Genomic DNA, 19,388 nt, shown 5'->3' with positions numbered 1-19,388 from the left:
GCGCACCGGCGCGCGCACACACTTGCACACCGTACCTCCGCTCCAGCCCAGCCTCGCCTGCCCCCTGCGAGTGCCGAACCCCACTGGGGCCGGATGCCATGGGTAACAACTTCTCCAGTATTCCCTCTCTGCCCCGAGGAAACCCGAGCCGGGCGCCGCGGGCCCACCCCCAAAACCTCAAAGGTAAGGCTCCGCCGGGGCCGGGCTCAGCTGGCGGACTGGGGTGCAGGTGGAGGGGCAGGGAGAGGTGGAGAGGTGTGGTTGGGGAGGCCACACAGGTGCCACCTGTTGTGCGTCTTTGGAGACGGGAGATGAACCCCTGACCGTTGGGGGTGCGCTGGAGGTGGGGGCCTGCCAGTGATGATGGCGAAAATCAGGGAGGATGGCGTTCCGTGGGGTCTACGCAGTTCTCCCAGCTACACCAGAAACGTCACTGGAGTCCCCTCAGGCCACGGTGCTAGGCGAGCGTGCAGATGCAGGGGGTGAGGAAGGGCATTTGCCGGGTAGATGGGGAAGTGTGGCAGGGTGCTCAGGCCGGCCAGCTGTGCTTCCCAAGAGAAGTACCACGGTCTCCTTTTTCATCTGCCCATGGCTGGAGAGGTGATGGCTGGAAACACTAGTTGCCTTTCCGATTGGAGGGTCTTAAAAATACAGGGCCGAATAATAACAGCCTGGAAGAAGGGACCAGAGCTGGTGGCCTCTGGAGTCCTCTGCAGCTACTGACTTTTTGTATCCACTGAATCAGCTTGGTTTCTGGTTCCCCAAAAGCTAGATGTCCAGTCAGAACTCTAGAAAGGATGGGCTGAGAGCCTTGAGACAGATCTCAAGGTCTTTGCCCTCTTAAGTCCACTGACCTACTCAGCACCCTAAGGGAGGTGCCAGGCCCTGTTCTTTGCTTTACCTCTTCAGTGCTGTCTCTGACCTTTTGAAGACTCACCTGGGCCTTCCCAGGCCCTCAGAGCCCACTGATTCCCTTCAGAAAGCTCCTTTTCTATCATCCTGAAAACCAGCCAGTACTGACTGGGCATTCGGATGACTAAGAGTTAGGAAGGGAAGCTCTTCGGCAAGTTTACAAAGAACTTTCACAAATACCTTTTCAAATGAGCAAGGAAACTGCTCTGCATGGTGCTCAGAGCTCGTCATACCCATTTCACAGTTAGGAGAAGCAATGCTTGTTTCAGGATCCCAAAGCCAGAGCGGCAGAGCTAGACTGCAGACCTGTATCTTCTGTCTTGGAATACTACCCTCTCTTATGCTGGACAGTTAACCTTCAGAACTGGGGAGAGGAGAGGAGACAGGACCACAATCCTGCATTCTAACTCCGACACTTCCAAAACCACCTCTCACTCACCTTGGGCACATCAGTGGGTTTGTTGTGTCTTTCTGAAAATTAATATGGTGGCACACATCAATCCCTTTTAAAATATCATTTTCATTGGCCTTGTGATTCTGCCTGCAGAATCGATCCTGAAGAAATGGAGATGAAGGCAAATACTTGTACACGAGCCTAGGATGCTATGGCAGTGTTGTTTGTACTAGAAAACAATCTAAATGCCCTGTAATCATGGTGAATCCTCTTGGTGGAGTATTATGCAACCTTTAAAATAGTATTTTTGAAGAGCATTTGATCACTTGGGAAAATGCTCACAGCAGCATAATGACAGTTGTAAGAAGCAGTGGCAAAGCTGCATAAACAGTAGAGCCCAATTTTGTTAAAATGTCATGGATGCCCCTCCCCCATAGAAATCAAGCAACCTTGGAAAGAAAGTTTCCAAAAGGTTAACCATGGTTTCCTCTGGGTAATGAGATCTTATTAGAGTTTTTCTTTTCTTTTTAATATTTTGCTCTTTTCTAAAATTTCTACAATAAGCAAATATTAATTTTAATCATCAGAAATAAGCTGTAAGTATTGCAGGCAAGTATCATTTTTAATCATCAGAAATAAGCTGTAAGTATTGCATGTATGATGACTTTCTGAACATTGAAAACAGATTCCTAATGATGGTGGAACTTGTGTTTGTCATCCAGTTCAATGTTCTCTCTTACAAGGGAGAGAAATGAGGGGAAGGGAGAATGATTTACCCATTTACTCAATGGGCCAGTCAAGAGAAGGTGGCAAAGTCAGGCTGACTCCTTCAAGGGCAGGAGTTAGCTGGGGGCCAGTGAGCTGACTCGGCGCTGGAATGCTCATCAATTACCCTGAGAAGGCTGTGTTCCATCCATGACCCTAGGGAAGCCCAGAGAAGGCTTCCGTAATTGCACCGCTTTTTTAACCTACAGTTTGGGATTGTAGGGATGTGAAGTCTCTGGGACTGGAGTCTTTGACAAGGGAGGGAGTGGGCAGGACAGGGTCTGAGGCCCGCCTATCTCCCTGCTCCCACCCTGGCCTCCTCCTCTGCCTGACTCCCCACCTGTCTGGCCTGAGAAAGTCGCCTTGCGCTGCCTCCCTGATTGATAGGGATCAGTTCTTATTCAGTGGAAGTAAATGGGGGAGAAATTTTCCTCACCCCAGCAGTCTCCCTCTCCTGGCCATCTCCCTTCTGGCTTGGTTTTCCAGGATCCATTCTCCCCTGTCCCTAACCACACACCTACAGGAGGGGCCATGAGAATTTTGGTTCTGCTCCTACCGAGGCTGAGATGGATTAGAACATGCCAAGAAAGCTGACTTCCGTCCTTCGTCTAGGGTCTCCTGATTCGGCTTCTCAGCCTGACTTTTCCCCATCCTAAGAGAACCATCAGTTTTATTCTGTGATTGTTTTAATGTTCACTCCAAGTTCCTTTCTAACTATGTCAGCATTGAGCTAGGGGTCTTCTCTGATACATCAACGGTCATCCAGAATTCCACCCCCATTTTATTGGTATGACCTTGATACTGGCTGTGATTCTAAGACTGTCCACCCCAAATTCTCCTTTGTACTCACCCAGAATTTCAACTCTGCTTCTTATCAGTGTCCATCCAGAAATTTACTGGGGGCAGGGAACTCTCGATTGTTTTTTCTCCTTCCATAATTGCCATCTATTGATTTCTCACCGTTTTAATTAAAACAACTGGAAAGGACCTGGCATAATGGGGACCCTGGGACTCATTAGAGATCTAAGGTTGGTCTGGCTGTCAGGTTGACATGAAATGAAGCTCTTCCATCACCTGTCAGGTGGTAGACTTCGGTCTTCTTCCTGAAGACACCCTGACCTCACTCCACTGATGGTGATTCACACTGGGGTCTGAACAGTGTTGGTCTAGGAGTGTCCACGGGAGAGGTCCAAGGTATAGATCCTGGATAAGGACCAACAGATAGTTATGTAGAGCTGGTTATGTCCCTGGGTCAGGGGTGAGGGCTCGTGACATCCCTGGACATTCACAGAATAAAGATCTACTTGATAAGGTGGGGCTGAGGGAAGGGATGGCATCAAATACTTGTTTGGATTGTTAAAATCCCAGATATGTGTGAGCAGAGGTCAGAAATGGGGAATCAGGGAAGAATTTGAGTTGGACATGGAAGAAACTGTAGAAATTGGGTAGATGGCAAGGGGTGCAGTGGGAGTCCTAGATATGGACAGGAGGTAGGGCAAGGGACGTGCAGCAAAGGCTTGGGGCAGGGTGAGTAAATGTGTGTAGATGTTCTCAGTGATGGGCCCAGGGTGACTGGAGTAGGGGGTTCATGCTTCATGGAGACAGATACAGAGAACAGAGATCTTCATCCTTCCCTCTCTCTTTTTGAGTGCCTGCCTACTTGGTGCTTGGTACTGGGGGGAAGGTAACTAGGAAGGCCTTCGGGGAGGCTTTCCTCCAACTCAGTCTGCCGGGGTCACCCATAGATGGGATGGGGATGGGAAAGGCCACCTTCTGTCATTTTTTTTTTTTATTGTGGTAAAATTCACATAACATAAAATTCACCGTTTTAGCATTTTAAGTGGCATTTAGTACATTCACAATATTGTACAGCCACCACTCTATGTAGTTCCAGAACGTTTTCATCACCCCAGAAGGGAAGCCTGTGCCCGTGAAGCAGTCAGTCCTCATTACTCCCTCGCCTGAATCCGCGGCAGCCACTAGTCTGCTTTCTGTCTTTATGCATTTGCCCACACTGGGCATTTCCCTTAGATGGACTCATAGTACATTTGTCCTTCTGTGTCTGGCTCCTTTAACTTAGCCTAAGTGCTTTCAAGGTTCGTCCATGTCCTAACGTGTACCTTCTTTCCTTTTTGTGGCTGAATAACATTCCACTGTGTAGATTTGCCGCATTTTGTTCACGCACTTCCCAGCTGATGGCTATTGAGATTGTTCCGCTTTTTGGTTACTGTGAATTTTGTGCTGTGAAGATTTGTGTTTAAGTTTTTGTTCGAACACCTGTTTTCGGTTCTTTTGGGTCTATACCACGGAGTGAGCCTTCCATCTTTTTAAAGCTGGTGCTTTTGAATTGGACATTTGATAAAGCCACTGGTTGTGACGGATGTAGGGGGGATCATCCCCCTCCGGCTTTGGCTGGGGGTTGTACCCACCAGACATCTGTTGTCTTCAAAGGCTTTTTTCTGTGGTGGCCGAGGCTCCTGGCAGGCAGAGGGGGGAGTATCTGAGGTTGACCGAGGAGCTTTGACTCTTTGAGGTGGACCAGAGTGAGCTACAGGAACTTGTCTGTCAGACTCTTAACCTCCTCACTGCTCTGGGGTGGGGTTGGGGGGTGCATTTGCCTAGGACAAGGTCCTAGCCATTTTTCAGCCTTCACAGCCTTGCTGGTACTCCCCCTCATCTGGGTCCCCAGTCCAGGTATTGCAGTAGCTGACCCCTCTGCCTCTCATTCCTCCTTTGATGCTGCGAAAGGGATCCTCCTAAAGTATTCCTTTCATCTGCCCCTCTCCTATCAATAGTCTTCAGCGTCATGACCCAGACTGCCATCATCGGAAATTCAAGGCCTCCATTCTTTGCTTGACCCACAGATATTCCCACAGCCCTTGTCTGGGCTCCTCACTTGGCTGTCATGACACTTGCATGTTGGGTTAGCTCATCTGTCCACCCCTCAGCCTTGCAGCAGACAGAGTTGGCGTTGTGAAGGGGTGGGGGCTGGGGGCCTCCTCTGCCACACCAAGACTTCAGAGAGCTGAGTTGAGACAGCCCCTATGCTGAACCTGGAGCATCTGTCCTGCACACCCTGTTGGGTTTTTATCTAGTCTGACCTTTGAACTCTGTACTGTTAACCATCACAGTAACATAAGAGCAGCCACATGTGTTGGGTGGTTATTGGGTGCCTAGTGCTTCTGTGTAGATTATTTCTGAGTGGGGAGCTATCGTTGTCACCATTATAGATGGGGAAAGAGAGGCTCAGAGAAGTTAAATAGCTAATCCCAGACCGCACAGTTTGAAACTGATGGAACTGGGATTCAAACCCACGTCTCTCTGATTTTAGAGTTCACTCTTGCAGCCACTATACATTTTGCCACCATAGAATTCACTCTGGGTGGGCCCTGTCTTCCATTGTGTTAGAGAAACTGGGGAGCAGTCTCCTGGCCTCCTTCCCAGAAGAGGGAAAGAGAGTACCGTAGGGTTCTTGATGCTCCTTTCCAGCCCCCGAGCGCACCCCTCCCACCCCCTCTGCAGACCCATCGGCCAGTCATCGGACACTTTCAAGGGAACTTTCTGTTCCTTTGGGCCAGTGTTTCTCAGAGTGAGGTTTTTCTCTCGCCAGCATCAGCATCAACTGAAAACACATCTAAAATGCAGGTTCCCAGCCCCCAGGCCAGACCAACTGTCTCAGAACACCTTGGTGATAGAACTCCCAAACCTGCATATTTAACAGGAGCCCCAGGTCATTCTGCCTCTTTATGCCTCAGAGTCTGAGAACTCTCAAGGCTGTGGGGCCTCAGAACACACCCATTCTGGTATTCTTGGAGTTGGTGAAATCAGGCTTCCCAGAGGAGAGGAGCCTGAAGTTGGATGGAGATTTGGAATGGACATTCAAGGGCATCTTGGTGAGGGCATGGAGGCAAAGGCACAGAAGCAGGAGAATACAAGGTGCTGGCAGAGACAATGAGCAGTCCTTCCCATCTGGGAGACGAGACCCACAGTGGGGAGATGAACGGGTCGACCTCTGAAGATAGACTGAGGTTAGATCTCACAGGGCCTCGGATGCCAGAATGAGTTTGGGTCGATCCTGTCGGCAGTAGGAGCTATGGGTGGCTTTTGAGCAGATGAGTGTAGTGATTTCCTTTAAACTGCAGCATCCGCAGAGAAAAGAGGAGGAGCAAATGAAGCATCTTGAGCTGCTGGGAGGTTAATGGAGCTAAAGGGCTCTGTCCTAGGTCAAGCTGAAAGGGCTGGGTGGGACAGCCAAGCTGATGGACTCATCTAGGCTTCCCATGGGTGAATCTGGAAGCATTTCTGACCAATCGCTATGGCCAGGAGGGCTCTTATTCATCAGAAGAAAAAAAGGATTTTTAAGAAGTGTGAGACCTGATGCTTGGCACTATGCTGGGTGCATTCTTGTAGGTTAATTCATTTAATCATTCAGTAAGTGGAAAGAAGGTATTATTCCCATTTTATAGGCAAGAAAACTGAGACTCATGTGTTCTAAGAGGTCTGTCCAGAATAGGAAATGGCACAACTTGGATTTTTAACTGGGACACCAAAAGTTCATGAGGGAGAAAATTCATGAGGGAGAAAATTAGCCTTGGGGGGAATTTCTGCATATTGGGACTTTCTTCTCCCCGAGCATCTGGGATGACAAGCGCCTAGTTCTAAGATGTGTACATTGAGGTCCAGGCATTGGCTCTAAATCAGAGCCAAAGATGGTGGTGGTGTGGGCACCACCAGGGCAGTAACAGAGAAGGAAGAGGTGGGAGGAAGGAGGACAGGAGCGTGTGGGGCACTGCCCAGGGCACGCGGGAGCTGCCTCCACCTGGGTGTGCCAGCTGCCTGGGCCCATTTCCTGTTGGCCTGTGACTCTCTCACTCCTGCTTCTGCACACCCAGGGGCTGGAAGCCGAGGGGCTGCTCCTCACTGAGCTGGTTGCTTTGGCAACCTTGGGTAGGATGTGAGTGGTCTCCTTGGTAACGCCTGGGAAAACTGCCTGCAGGGCTGGAGGGAAGTGGACTGGCCAGTGGTCAGGCTGGGTGGCACAGGCAGACCCGGGCCAGGCTGCTGAGACTCCAGGCCGGTGGGGAGAGTCTGGCTTATGGAATAGCTGGGGCAGCCTGTTGGCCATTCCTCAGCAAGCCAGAGTCCAGGGGCCTTGGGGGCCTGAAGGTCTACCTGGTGAGACCAGAGGCACTAATGGGCCAGCCCAGGAAGTGGGAGGAGATGGCGGTGAGAGCAGGAAGTGAGGAGAATATAGCTTCTGGATGACAGATCCAGCTACAGGGTTTATTAAAAGATGTTTATCAGAGGTCATTACGCGGATCCTGCTGCTCTAGGAAATGAGCAGGTGCTGATGTCTGTGGGGCAGGGTGGAGAGAGAAGCAGGGCTCAGAGAGGAGGAAGAGTCACCGGAAGGCAGGTGGGAGGCTTTGGCTTTCTCTGCGCTCTAGCTGAAGATCTGGGGGTAGGCAGGGCTCTGCGCTGGGCTCCAGAACTGAAGTTCTCCCAGGGTGAGAGTTGGGGTTCCAAGGATACTCTGATGGGAAGGGCTCATTCTGTTGTTTAACAAACACAGACTAAGCATCAGTGATGAGGCAGCTGTTCTCCTAGGCTTGAGGATATGGTAAAACACAAGAAGATGAGGGCTTGCTGCCATGGAGCTCCCCTTCCAGTCTGGGAGTTAGCTCAGAACAAGAACAGCAAATGAACAAATGAATCAGAATATGATAGCAATTACTCACACTTATGTGCCAGAGACTATGCTAAGCTGTTTACACCTATTATCCCCTTTAACCTTTAAAACAGTCATGTGAAGTAAGTATGATTATTATCCCTATTTATAAATGCATAGATGGGCTTCCCTGGTGGCTCAGACAATAAAGAATCCCCCTGCAATGTGGGAGACCTGGATTTGATCCCTGGGTTGGGAAGATCCCCTGGAGGAGGTCATGGCAACCCGCTGTAGTATTCCTGCCTGGAGAATCTTCAAGGACAGAGGAGCCTGGCGGGCTACAGTCCATGGACTCGCAAAGAGTCAAACAAAACTGAGCGACTAAGCACAGCACATAGATGCAGAAACTGAGGCTCAGAAAGGTTAAGTAACTTGCCCAAACTCACATGGCTGGTATGAGGTGGAGCTGGGATTCTAGCCAAGATCTCTCTGACTTTGGCCCTACAACTCTTAAAAAAAAAAACACACAGCTTTTCATTTAGAACAGTTGTAGATTTACCGAATTATTGCAGAATAGTAGAGTTTCCACGTAGTCCATGTCCGGTGGCCTTCATCCTTAGCATCTTACCTTAGTATGGAACATGTGTGACATTAGTGAGCCAGTATTGAAGATGATCCTCAACTGACGTCTATACCTCACTCTGATTTCTTCAGTTCTCCCCAGTGTTCTTTTTCTGTACCAGGCTCCCATCCAAGATGCCACATTGTATTTATAGCTACTACATTTTATATATACAGTTGTGTTTTCTTAGGCTCCTCTTGGTTGTGACAGTTTCTCGTACGTTTCTTGTTTTGGATGACCTTGACAATTTTGAGGAGTGTTGGTTAGATATTTTGTAGACTGTCCTTTCACTGGGATTTGTCTGATATTCTCATGATTAGACTATGGTTATAGGTTTCGGAGAGAAAGACCATAGCGGTGAAGTCCCATTTTAGTTGCATCATATGAACAGTAAGTGTCATCAGCATGACTCATCGCTGTGGCTGAGGACCTTGATCACAGGCTGAGGTAGAGCTCATCAGGCTTCTCCACTGTGAAGCTGAAGGTGCACTTTCCTCTCCTCCACCTCGCACTCTTTGAAAGGACGTCGTGTGTGCAGCCCGCGCTAGAGGCGGAGAGCTGTGTTCTACCCCTGGAGGCTGGGGCACGGCTTTAACTGTTCTGTCAACTCTTTAGTTTCTCATCTTTGTCTTTCAGTTGCTCAGTCATGTCCGACTCTTGGCGACGCCATGGACTGCAGCACGCCAGGCCTCCCTATCCTTCACCATCAGTTTCTTACACAAGCACTAATATTTGGATAAGGACTGTGAGAGAGAAGACTGGGAACTTGGGGGAACGTGACCTGGTCTTGGGGGTCTGGGTAGTGAAATGACCAGGGAAGTGATCTGAAAATGAGTAGGGGTTGGCTTTGTGTTCCTGGGGGCAGGGCTGCTCCTGCCATGTTGGGTGTGGAACTATTCATTTAGCATCCGTGACCCCTGCCCATTAAATGTCACTGGTCACCTGTGTCATTAAAAAAACAACTCTCCAATATTTTAAAAAGCACCCCAGTAGGGGAGCTCCCTGGTGGTTCAGTGGTTAGGACCCTGTGCTGTCACTGCCGAGAGCCTGAGTTCAGTCCCTGGTCAGGGAACTGAAATCCCGCAAGCTGCGAGGGGTGGCAAAACATAAAAAAGCCATCCAGAGAAGACAGTGCCACCCCAGTTGAGGATACTGAGCTGGGTGTGGGGCACAGAGAAGGGCGCTCCTGGAAGGGGTCTGACACAAGCCCGTGTTGAGGACAGAGCTGGCTCTGAGTATGTGTGTGCTAAGTCACTTCAGTTGTGTCCCACTCTTTGCTACCCTAGGGGCTATAGCCTCTGTCCATGAGATTCTCCAGGCAGAAACACTGGAGTGGGTTGCCATGCCCTCCTCCAGGGAATCTTCCGACCCAGGGATCGAACGTGGGTCTCCCGCACTGCAGGTGGATTCTTTACGACTGAGCCACTGGGGAGGGCTAAGTCCTGGCTGGTGTCATCCCAGCCCTCCAGGCCATGGAACTTCCTGCAGAAAATCACTGAATGGCTGCTCCCTTGCCTCTCTACCTGTGGAAGCAAGTTGCTGGTCCCACAGGCTGTCTGTGTGGGGGCGGGGCAGGAGGAGGAGAGAGAACCCTCTTGGGATGATTGAGAGGGGAGGGAAGTATGTCTACTGGCTTTTCCAGATAGCATTCTTTGCCTCTGTTGCCCCGTCATGCCATGCTGGCTGCTCCAGAGGTTAGGTGGGGGCAGGAAAGGGAGAACATTGCCAGGGAGGTTTCTGTCCTTCGATGAGGGTGGTGGCACTTCCACACGCTCCTGGCTTTCATCTTCGTCTTTCCCCTTGGCTGACCCCCAGCCTCTGCCTGGCATCTACTGAAAGGCTGACCTTCTCCAGGGAATGGGGCTGTGGGTGTGTCTAGGTGGGGGTGTCCGGGTACACTTGAGAGCGAGGAGAGGAGACACTTTGCCCTTATCAGAGTTGAATGCAACTGTGAGGATGCTCCAGCTGATTCATTTCATGTGTTGATGCCCTCTGTGCTGGGCCTGGTGCTGGGCGTGAAGAATAGGGAGGGGGGCACTGGATGTCATCTCCGCCCTTGAGATGCCCGTGGCCTATGAATCGCTCATCCGGTTCTGACAGCAGTGGCAGAAGGGGCCAGGAGCCCTTCTTCTCTGTGGTTGCTTTGCTTTGCTTTCCTTTCTAAACCCTGATCTTACCAGCAAATGTCCTTAGAATACATTTTCCCTGAAGCTGGTCAGGTATGTGCATGGGGGTGGTGGAAGAGGCATGGCCACTAACTTCTAACATCAGAACCCAAGTAGACCCTAGAGGTCGTTATGTCTTAGCTCCTTTCTCAGCCCAGGTCTAGAGTTCTCAGACCTGGAGAGAGGAAGTGACTTGTCCAAGGTCAGACACCTGGATGGACCAGGTGCTAATGAGGTCTTAAGGCTCTGACCTTGCTGGATGACCTCTTCTGGATGGCAGAAGTTAATTCCAGAGGGACACCTGAGGGGGACGAATGCTTGTGGCAACTGTGATGTGTACCATCCTGAGGGCAGCTATTGAAAGAAGAGAAGGCTTCCCAGGTGGCACTAGTGGTAAAGAATCCCCCTGCCAATGCAGGAGACGCAAGAGACTCAGGTTTGATCTCTGGGTGGGGAAGATCCCCTGGAGTAGGAAATGGCAACCTGCTCCAGTATTCTTGCCTGGAAAATTCCATGGACAGAGGAGCTACAGGCGTCACAAAGAGTCAGACATGACTGAGTGGCTGGGGTCACCAAGAGTCGGACACAACTGAGCAGCTGAGCACACACTGAGCAGAAGAGTGATAAGATCTTGTAGATGCTTTGGAAGGCTCTGGGGCAAAAGAGAGGGGCAGGGGAGGACGAGGCTGGAGGTTCCTGTTCCTCCAGGGGAGGAGAGGTGTGGCTTTTCCCAGGGCAGGGCTGTGAGCAGCCAGGCAAGCAGATTGATTTGGGAGACACTTTAGAAGGTCGACTTGAAGATTTGGAGAGGTGCCACCTGTATGGATATGTGTTAGAGGATTCTGACCTCTGAGGCAGTGGTCAGTGAGGCATACAGGTGGCTCAGCTTGAAAGAGCTTGGCTGTGCATGGGGAGGGGGCATCTTGGGAAGTCAGGGGTGAGCATGCTGATGTTTGAGTTTTCCCTTGCAAGCTGTGTCCTACCCAAGGCCTTGAGACCTTAGAGCCAAGAGGAGAGAGCAGGACAGAGCTGGCTCTGAGCTCTTGGCTCCATCCCTACCCGCTGGGACACCATCAATAGTTAATGCCCCCTCTGTCTGTCACAGGTGGCTCCCAGGTGGGTGGAGGCGGGGCCCTGGCACCTGTGCTGTGCTGTGCCTCTGGCTTCTGCCGTGGCTTTCAGTCCCAACCTGGCCAGGCTTTCTCAGGTGGCTCCTCACTCTCTGTGGGGGCCAGTTCCCCCAGCATACACACACAAACCATAAAAGGTGGCCATAAATCAGCCCAGACAGGCCAAGGCTACTCTTGTTTTCCCAGAATTGAGATCAAAGCCCCAGACCCTCACCCTGAGGCTCCGTACTTATTAAATTATTAAACTGTGAAGGGAAGGGAAAGCACAAAGGTCTGGATGGATGATCATAGAGTAAAAGAGAATGCGGAAAAATGGCTGAGAAATGAGGCAGCAGGTGGGAAAGGGGAAGAGAGGAGAGAAAAAAAGCTCTTTGTCTCTGCCCTGAGCTTGGAGACTTCACAGGGCTGTGAACCTTGCATCTGAACAGCCTCAAACCATTCCCTCCTACTTCTTCCTCTGATTTCTCATTGGGGTCCCATGACCAGAATTCATAGCCCCACTTTACACAGGAGAAACTGAGGTGCAGATTGTCACAGGATTATCAAAGGCTGTACTTTTTTAAAAAATATTTATTTATTTGGCTGTGTTGTTCGCTTGCGGAATCTTTTATTGTGGCACGCAGGCTTCAGAGTGCATAGGTTTAGTGTTTGCGGCGTATGGGCTCAGTTGCCCCGAAGCATGTGGGGTCTTAGTTCCTTGACTAGGGTTCGAACCTGCGTCCTCTACTGTTAGAAGGCGGATTCTTAACCACTGGAGCACCAGAGAAGTCCCCCAAATCTGTACTTCTGAGTCCTGTTCCAGCCTCTTTCTAGGCCTCTTCATAGGTCCAGAATCAGCATTAGGTTAATATCCGTTCTTGACCCTGGCTCTCAGGCTAGACTGGAGTTCGTGAAGAACCTCGTCCTGACCCCAGCAGGACCAGTGAGGACCTCTTCCTGCCTGGAGACCCTGCACTTTCCTTTAGCTTCCTGGTGCAAAGACAGAGCTCGGACCCGAGGGAGTGCCTGTCCTGATGGAGGCAACAGATTCTGTCCTTGACTCCTGACTCCTCTTGATGGCAGGAAACAGCCTCCTCCTCCAACCCTGCTTCGTTGTAGTATAATTGGTAAATAAAATTGTAATGCACTTAGAGTGTACTGTGTGGTGATAGGTATATGTATATATTATGAAATCATTCCTGCAATCAAGTTAATTAACACATCCATCTTCTCACATAGTTACTTTTTTTTGTTTGTTTGGTAACACTTAAGATCTACTCTTAGCAAATTTCAAGTATACAAGTATTAGGAACCATAGTCAGCATGCTGTGCCTTAGGTACTCAGAACTTACCTTGTAACTGAAGTTTGTATTTTTAACCAACATTTCCATTTACTCCACCTCCCAGCCCTTGGCAACCACTATTATACTCTCTGTTTCTTTCAGTTCAACCCCTCCTTTTTTAGATCCACATATAAGTGATATTCAGTTCAGTTCAGTTGCTCAGTCATATCCGACTCTTTGTGACCCCATGGACTGCAGCACGCCAGGCTTCCCTATCTGTCACTAACTCCCAGAACTTGCTCAAACTCAAGTCCATCGAGTCAGTGATGCCATCCAACCATCTCATCCTCTGTCGTCCCCTTCTCCTCCTGCCTTCAATCTTTCCCAGCATCAGGGTCTTTTCCAATGAGTATATTATATGGTATTTATTTTTCTTTATCTTTTCTGTGGCTTACTTCACTTAGTATTAGGCTCTCCATGTTTCTCCATGTTGCTCTAAATGGCAAGATTTCCTTCTTTTTACGACTGAATAATATTCCATTTATATACATGCAAACAGACATATCTGTGTATACATATATATATATATATATATACACACACTATATTTTCTTTATCCATTCATCCATCAGTAGACACTTTGGTTGTTACCATATCTTGGCTATCGTGGATAATGTGGCAATGACCTTGGGTGTATAAATTAGCTCCTCAAGAAAGTGATTTCATTTCCTTTGGATATACACTCGGAAGTGGGGCTGCTGGGTCATATGTAGTCTACTTTTAATTTTTTGGGAGACCTCTACACTGTTTTCCAAAACGGCTCTGCCCAGTTTACACCACCAGCAGTGTACAAGGGCTCCCTTTGCTCCACATCCTCGTCAGTATTTGTTTTCTCTTGTCTTTTTAATAGTAGACATCCTAACAGGTGTGAGGTGTTACCTCATTGTGTCTTTTAAAATCATTTTATTTATTTATTTTCGGCTCTGCTGGGGCTTTGTTGACTTGTGGTCTGATTGTGGCGAGTAGGGGCTACGCTCTAGTTGTGGTGTGTGGGCTTCTCACTGTGGTGGTTTCTCTTGTTGCAGAGCATGGGTTCTAGGGCACGTGGGTTGCAGTAGTTGTGGCTCCCGGGCTTCTAGAGCACAGGCTCAATAGTTGTGGCCCACGGGCTTAGCTGCTGCATGGCATAGTGGGTCTTCCTGGATCAGGGAGCGAACCCATGTCTGCTGCATTGGCAGGAGGTTCTTTACCACGTTCTGATCCTCACTGTGGTTCTGATTTGCATTTCCTTCATGATTAGTGATGTTGAGCACATTATCATGTACCTGCTGGCCATTTGTATGTTTTCTTTGGAAAAATGACTATTCGGGTCCCTTGCCTGTTTTTTGATCGAGTTGGTATTATTATTATTTTTGCTATTGAGTTGTAAGAGTTTCTTATGTATTTTTGGAAATTAGCCCTTTATCAGATATATAGCTTGCAAATATTTTCTCCCATTCCACAGAGTGCCTTTTCATTTTATTTTTTACCTTGCATGCAAAACCTTTTTAATTCGAGGTGGTCTCACTTGTTTATACTTTCTTTTGTTGCCTCTGCTTTGAGTGTCAACCCCCCAAAATCGTTGCCAAGATCAGTGCCAAGAAGCTTAACTCTTATGTTTTCTTCCAGGATTTTTGTGATTTTAGGTCTTACATTTAGATCTTTAATTCATTTTGAGTTGATTTCTGTACCTGCTATGAGATGGGGGTCCATTTACTTTTTTTGCATGTGGATATCCAGTTTTCCTAGCACCTTTTATTGAAGAAACTATCCTTTCCCCATTGTATATCCTTGGCATCTTTGTTGAAAATTAGTGGACAGTGTATGTGTGGGTTTATTTCTATGCTGTCTATTTTTTTATGTTAACAGAGTATTGTTTTGATACTTATAGCCTTTTAGTTTAATTTGCAATTTGTCTTAGAAAAAATTGTCATGAAAAAAAGAAAGGAAGTGTGATGCCTCTGTTCTTGCTCAAGAATGCTTTAGCAAAAAAAAAAAAAAAAAAAATGCTTTAGCAGTTCTCCAGGTTAGCCACAAAACAAGTCTTACCGTATTGAAAGAAGGTTGGAATTTCATTGAGTATTTTTTCTGACCACAATGATATGAAACTAGAAATCAATTATAGGAGGAAAATGAGAAAATTCACTAATATGATTAAACAACATGCTCCTGAACAGTCAAAAGGGAAATTTTAAAAGTCTCAAGACAAGTGAAAGTGGAAACCTAGCAAACCAATGGAATGTTAGGAGTTGCAGCACAAGCAGTTCTAAGAGGGAAGTTTATAGTGATAAATACTCACATTAAGAAAAAAAAAAGAATGATTTCAAATAAATAACCTAATTTTATACCTCGGGGAATTAGAAAAAGAAAAACAAATTAAGCCCAAAGTTAGTAGAAGGAAGGGATTAAATGAAATAAAGACTAGAATGACAGTAGAAAAGATCAACAAAACTGTTTTGTTTTTTAAACAGATAAGCAAAATGGACAAGTCTTTAACTAGACTAAGAAAAAAGAGAGAAGACTCAAATAAATAAAATCATTAATGAAAGAGGAGACATTGTAATGGATACCACATAAACCCAAAGAATTGTAGGGGGCTTTCCTCTTATATTTTCATCTACTGTGAACAATTATATGCCAACAAGTTGGATAACCTAGAAGAAATTCCTAGAAACATGCAACTTACCAAGACTGAATCACAATGAAAGAAAATCTGAACAGACCAAGAATGAATAAGGAAAACCCCTCTTTTGGGGGTGCAAAGAACCTAGCCAGTGCCTGAGAGATGCACAGGGGCTTTCTGCTCTCCTGAGCCAGGCGTGGCAGATCCTCTGGGGCTGAGGAGACAAGCCAGACATCCCGACCCTAGTGTGGAGCCAAGAGGATGGAGGAAGTGGTGGGATGAGGCTGTGAGTAACCAGGATGCCACTTACATGGAGCTTTCTGCATCAGAGTGCAGCCTTCCTCGAAACGGGGGTTTCCATTGCGTGAGAGTCCTCTAGTTCTCCTACTACAAAATGTGAAGGAAAGTATTTTAGGGAGCTTGGGTTCCCCTCATCTGGTCCCCAAGTTGAGGTTGTGTTAAGGAAACAAAGTATAAGAAGAGCCTGGACTGGTTTTGAGAACAGAATTTCCTAAAATTTAGGGCTTGTTCTGAAGATGGTGGGGCTTTGCTCTCTGGTGCTAACGGTTGATTCCCAGGGTACAAGGTTCTATCTGGGAGATGAGGCTGCAATATATGAAGGCAGGATTTGGGGTAGGTATTGGTGCATCTGTCTGGGGAGTCTGAGTTCCACGCTGGGGTGAGGATTTTATCCCTAGGAGGAGTTTTCACTTCGGGGTCCAGAATTCACGATTGCAGTTGAGCATCGAGTCTTGGGGCCAAGAGTTCATTTGGGAGCTCCATATTCTAGGATTGGGTTGAGGTTCCAGTTTTAGGCTTGGAGGTTGATTATCAGATGGGAAGTCTTGTGCTCTGGGAGGAGAGGAAGAACTAGAACCCACTTTTTCTTCTGGGGAAGACTTTCTGGGACCATAAGCAGAGGAATGGACCAATACACTGATGATCAGGAAGCTGGATTCCAGCCCTTGCCTGGATATGAGACCGAGAATAAATCACTTATAAGCTCGAGGTCTCTGGCTGCAAGCTCGGCCAGGCAGTGGTGTTGACTCACAAAGCACCATCCAAGCTTGCTTGATCCTCCCAAAATGACACTAATGGTGGGCTCCATAGGCACCGACAGCCATTGCTTGGTGAGTCAAATCTCTGATGACAGTACTCAAGCCGCCCTGGGCACTGTCAGCTTGGTCCAATTAGTGCCAATCAGATCTTAACTTGTGCTGAGGGGCCCCCGGGACAGGGAGCGCACATGGAGTGAGATATGTTAAATCTGGGTCCCGGGGCTTGGAGTGTGGCTCTGGCAGGCGGGGGCAGGGCTGGGCTGGGCCCACGGCTTCTCTCCCTACGGGCCAGCTCCCACCCAGACTGACTGGCGGGGGAGACGTGATGTCGCTGTGATCAAGGGCCTTTCTCTCGTGTGCTTTGCAGGGCAGCTGGGAGGCAGAGAGTCATTGCTGGTGACCTCCTAGCGCCCCCGTCCACCCCCACGGCAGGCGGACTTTCTGGTCTTAGAGGTCCTCTTCCTTTTTGTCCAAAGAGGGCCAGCCCTGAATAATGCAGAGCAGTCAGGGTGGGGTCAGCAGGGAGCTTCCAGCTTGGGGTAGTTTCTCTAATGTTCCAGAAAAACTTCTCATTTGGGAAGGAGCCCTTTCTGGTGGCCCAGAAACCTGAGGAAACCTGAGAAGGTGGGGGAGTTTTCTCCACCACCAAGTCTGTCCTGGGGATGTAGGGATGGCTCTGTCTGGGTCTGCAGGGACCCTCCAGCCCCACTCTCTGGGCCTGGAAGGCCGAGAGGCCTGGGGGTCCTTCTGGGCTGTGGAATCGCAACCTAGACATTGAACTCTGGTGCTGTCCAGCAGGTCTCTGAAGTTCCCTTAGGGCATCTGGGGGCACCTAGGCCAGTGGTCACACCTCAGATGTGAGGAGGGAGGAGAGGGAGACAGGGTGGTTGAGGCCCAGGCTCTGGAATTGGACTTTATCTTTGCTGCCTGAGCCACCTGAGGCCACACGCTTCTTCTCCACACCCCAGCTCTTTATTGGAGGTAAAGCTAGACTAGTAATAAATGCATAATAAATACTTCTTCTCGTTGCCATCATTAGGCTCAACTGTTGGGTCTTGGCTTAGACATCACTTCCACCAGGAAGCCTTCTCAGACCACCCTGGCTAGTCAGATGGCCTCGGTGTCCTCGCTCCGTGCTGCCCTGTGTTTCCCTCATGAGACTGACCACACTGGCCATCAGGGCCTGTTTACTTGTTAGTTTCTTTTACTCCCTGGCTTGCTCACTGTATTGCTGTATTGCTGCCACCAGTGCCTGGCTCACACAGTGGGCACTTGATGGATATAATTTTAAAAAATGTTTATTTATTGGGCTTCCCTGGTAACTCAGCTGGTAAAGAATCTGCCTGCAATGCAGGAGACCTCAGTTAGATTCCTGGGTTGGGAAGATCCCCTGGAGAAGGGATGCCCACTCCAGTATTCTTCTGCTTCCCTGGTGGTTCAGACAGTAAGGAATCCACCTGCAATGTGGGAGACCTGGGCTCAACCCTGGGTTGGGAAGATCCCCTGGAGGAGGGCATGGCAACCCACTCCAGTATTCTTGCCTGGATAATTCCCACAGACAGAGGAGCCTGGAGGGCTACAGTCCATGGGGTCACATACAGTCCATGGGGTCACAAAGAGTTGGATGCGACTAAGCACAGCACATGTATTTATTTGGCTGTACTGCGTCTTAGTTGAGGCACACGGGGTCTTCAATCTTCACTGTGGCAGGCGAGTTCTTTTAGTTGCAGCATCTGGGATCTAGTTCCCTGACCAGGGTTTGAACTCTGGATCCCCTGCATTGGGAGCGTGGAGATTTAGCCACTGGGCCACCAGGGAAGCCCCGAAAGATACTTTGAAATGAATGCAAGGATGGACTGATTCTCGGGAATTCAAACTTTTCTTCTATGGGCTCTTCAGGGCTGCTACAGCCTCACTTTTCTTTGTTGAAATGACATTTCTGCACACCAGGCCCTGGGGCAAGAGAAGGGGAGAGCAATATGGAAGTGATGGTTTGTGTGTTCATTCCCTGATGGCACAGGTGTTCTCTGAGTGCCTCCTGGGCGCAAGGCCTCAGAACAGACATGGTCCTGCCCTCATAGCGCTTATGGTGCTGATCACTGCAGCTGAGGCAGATCACAGCAGAGGAGGGTAGTTAGTTAGGCTGAGTGGGGTCTGGGAGGGTTTCCAGGAGGAGCAACTTGCTTTGCGGAATGGTGGAAAGTGTGGATAAAGATGGCCAGCTCTCGGGTGGTGAGCAGGTAGCAGATGGAGCAGACAGAGCCATCTGTGTTTGGGCAGTAAAGCCAAGCTGGCCAATGACGGCGTGTTCAGTGTCCTTGACTATCAAGTTGAAGGAGGATTCAGAAGCTGTGGGTGCCACCAGCTCTGCCGTCCACAGACCAAAGACCTTGAGCAGTACTTGTCACTCCCTGAGTGCTGGTTCTAAGATGGAAACTGTGATGCCTTCCAGCCCCCTGGGGTTGTCAGATTGCAATGACAAAGCACTTTGTAAATGGAGCTGGCCCAGGAATGGAGGGATCCAGGGGCAGGCCCTGACCAGTTAGGTAAAAGGCCTGTGGATCTGGAGGGAGCCAGTGGGAAAACAGGAAGGCAGCCCAGCTTCAGGCTTCTCTGTTTTGTAAATAATTAAATTCTTATCTCAGGTTTGTGGTGTCCACATTGTGGGAGGCAGGTGGGGCCGCTGGGAGCAGGTGGCCGAATTATCCAGGAAGTGGAGTCCCTCTCCTCCCCCTAGCCTCCTGGTCACC

The 19,388-nt window shown here is 49.0% G+C and overlaps 1 protein-coding gene and 1 pseudogene across 1 annotated transcript in view; one reads left to right on the top strand and one right to left on the bottom strand.

Moving 5' to 3' along the window:
* LOC105002651 overlaps positions 1-70 on the bottom strand; it is a 1,911-nt pseudogene extending 1,841 nt beyond the window's left edge.
* The window catches only part of NEURL1 (neuralized E3 ubiquitin protein ligase 1), a 73,813-nt gene continuing 54,460 nt past the window's right edge, over positions 36-19,388 (top strand). The window contains exon 1 of the mRNA XM_010859411.1: positions 36-183. Coding sequence (XP_010857713.1) covers positions 99-183 — 85 coding nt within the window. The 5' untranslated portion in view covers positions 36-98. The remainder of the gene's footprint in view (positions 184-19,388) is intronic.

The sequence above is a fragment of the Bison bison genome, unplaced genomic scaffold (genome assembly GCF_000754665.1).
Source record: "Bison bison bison isolate TAMUID 2011002044 unplaced genomic scaffold, Bison_UMD1.0 scf7180017864456, whole genome shotgun sequence".
Taxonomy (NCBI): domain Eukaryota; kingdom Metazoa; phylum Chordata; class Mammalia; order Artiodactyla; family Bovidae; genus Bison; species Bison bison.
This window is presented reverse-complemented; position numbering and strand designations above follow the sequence as displayed.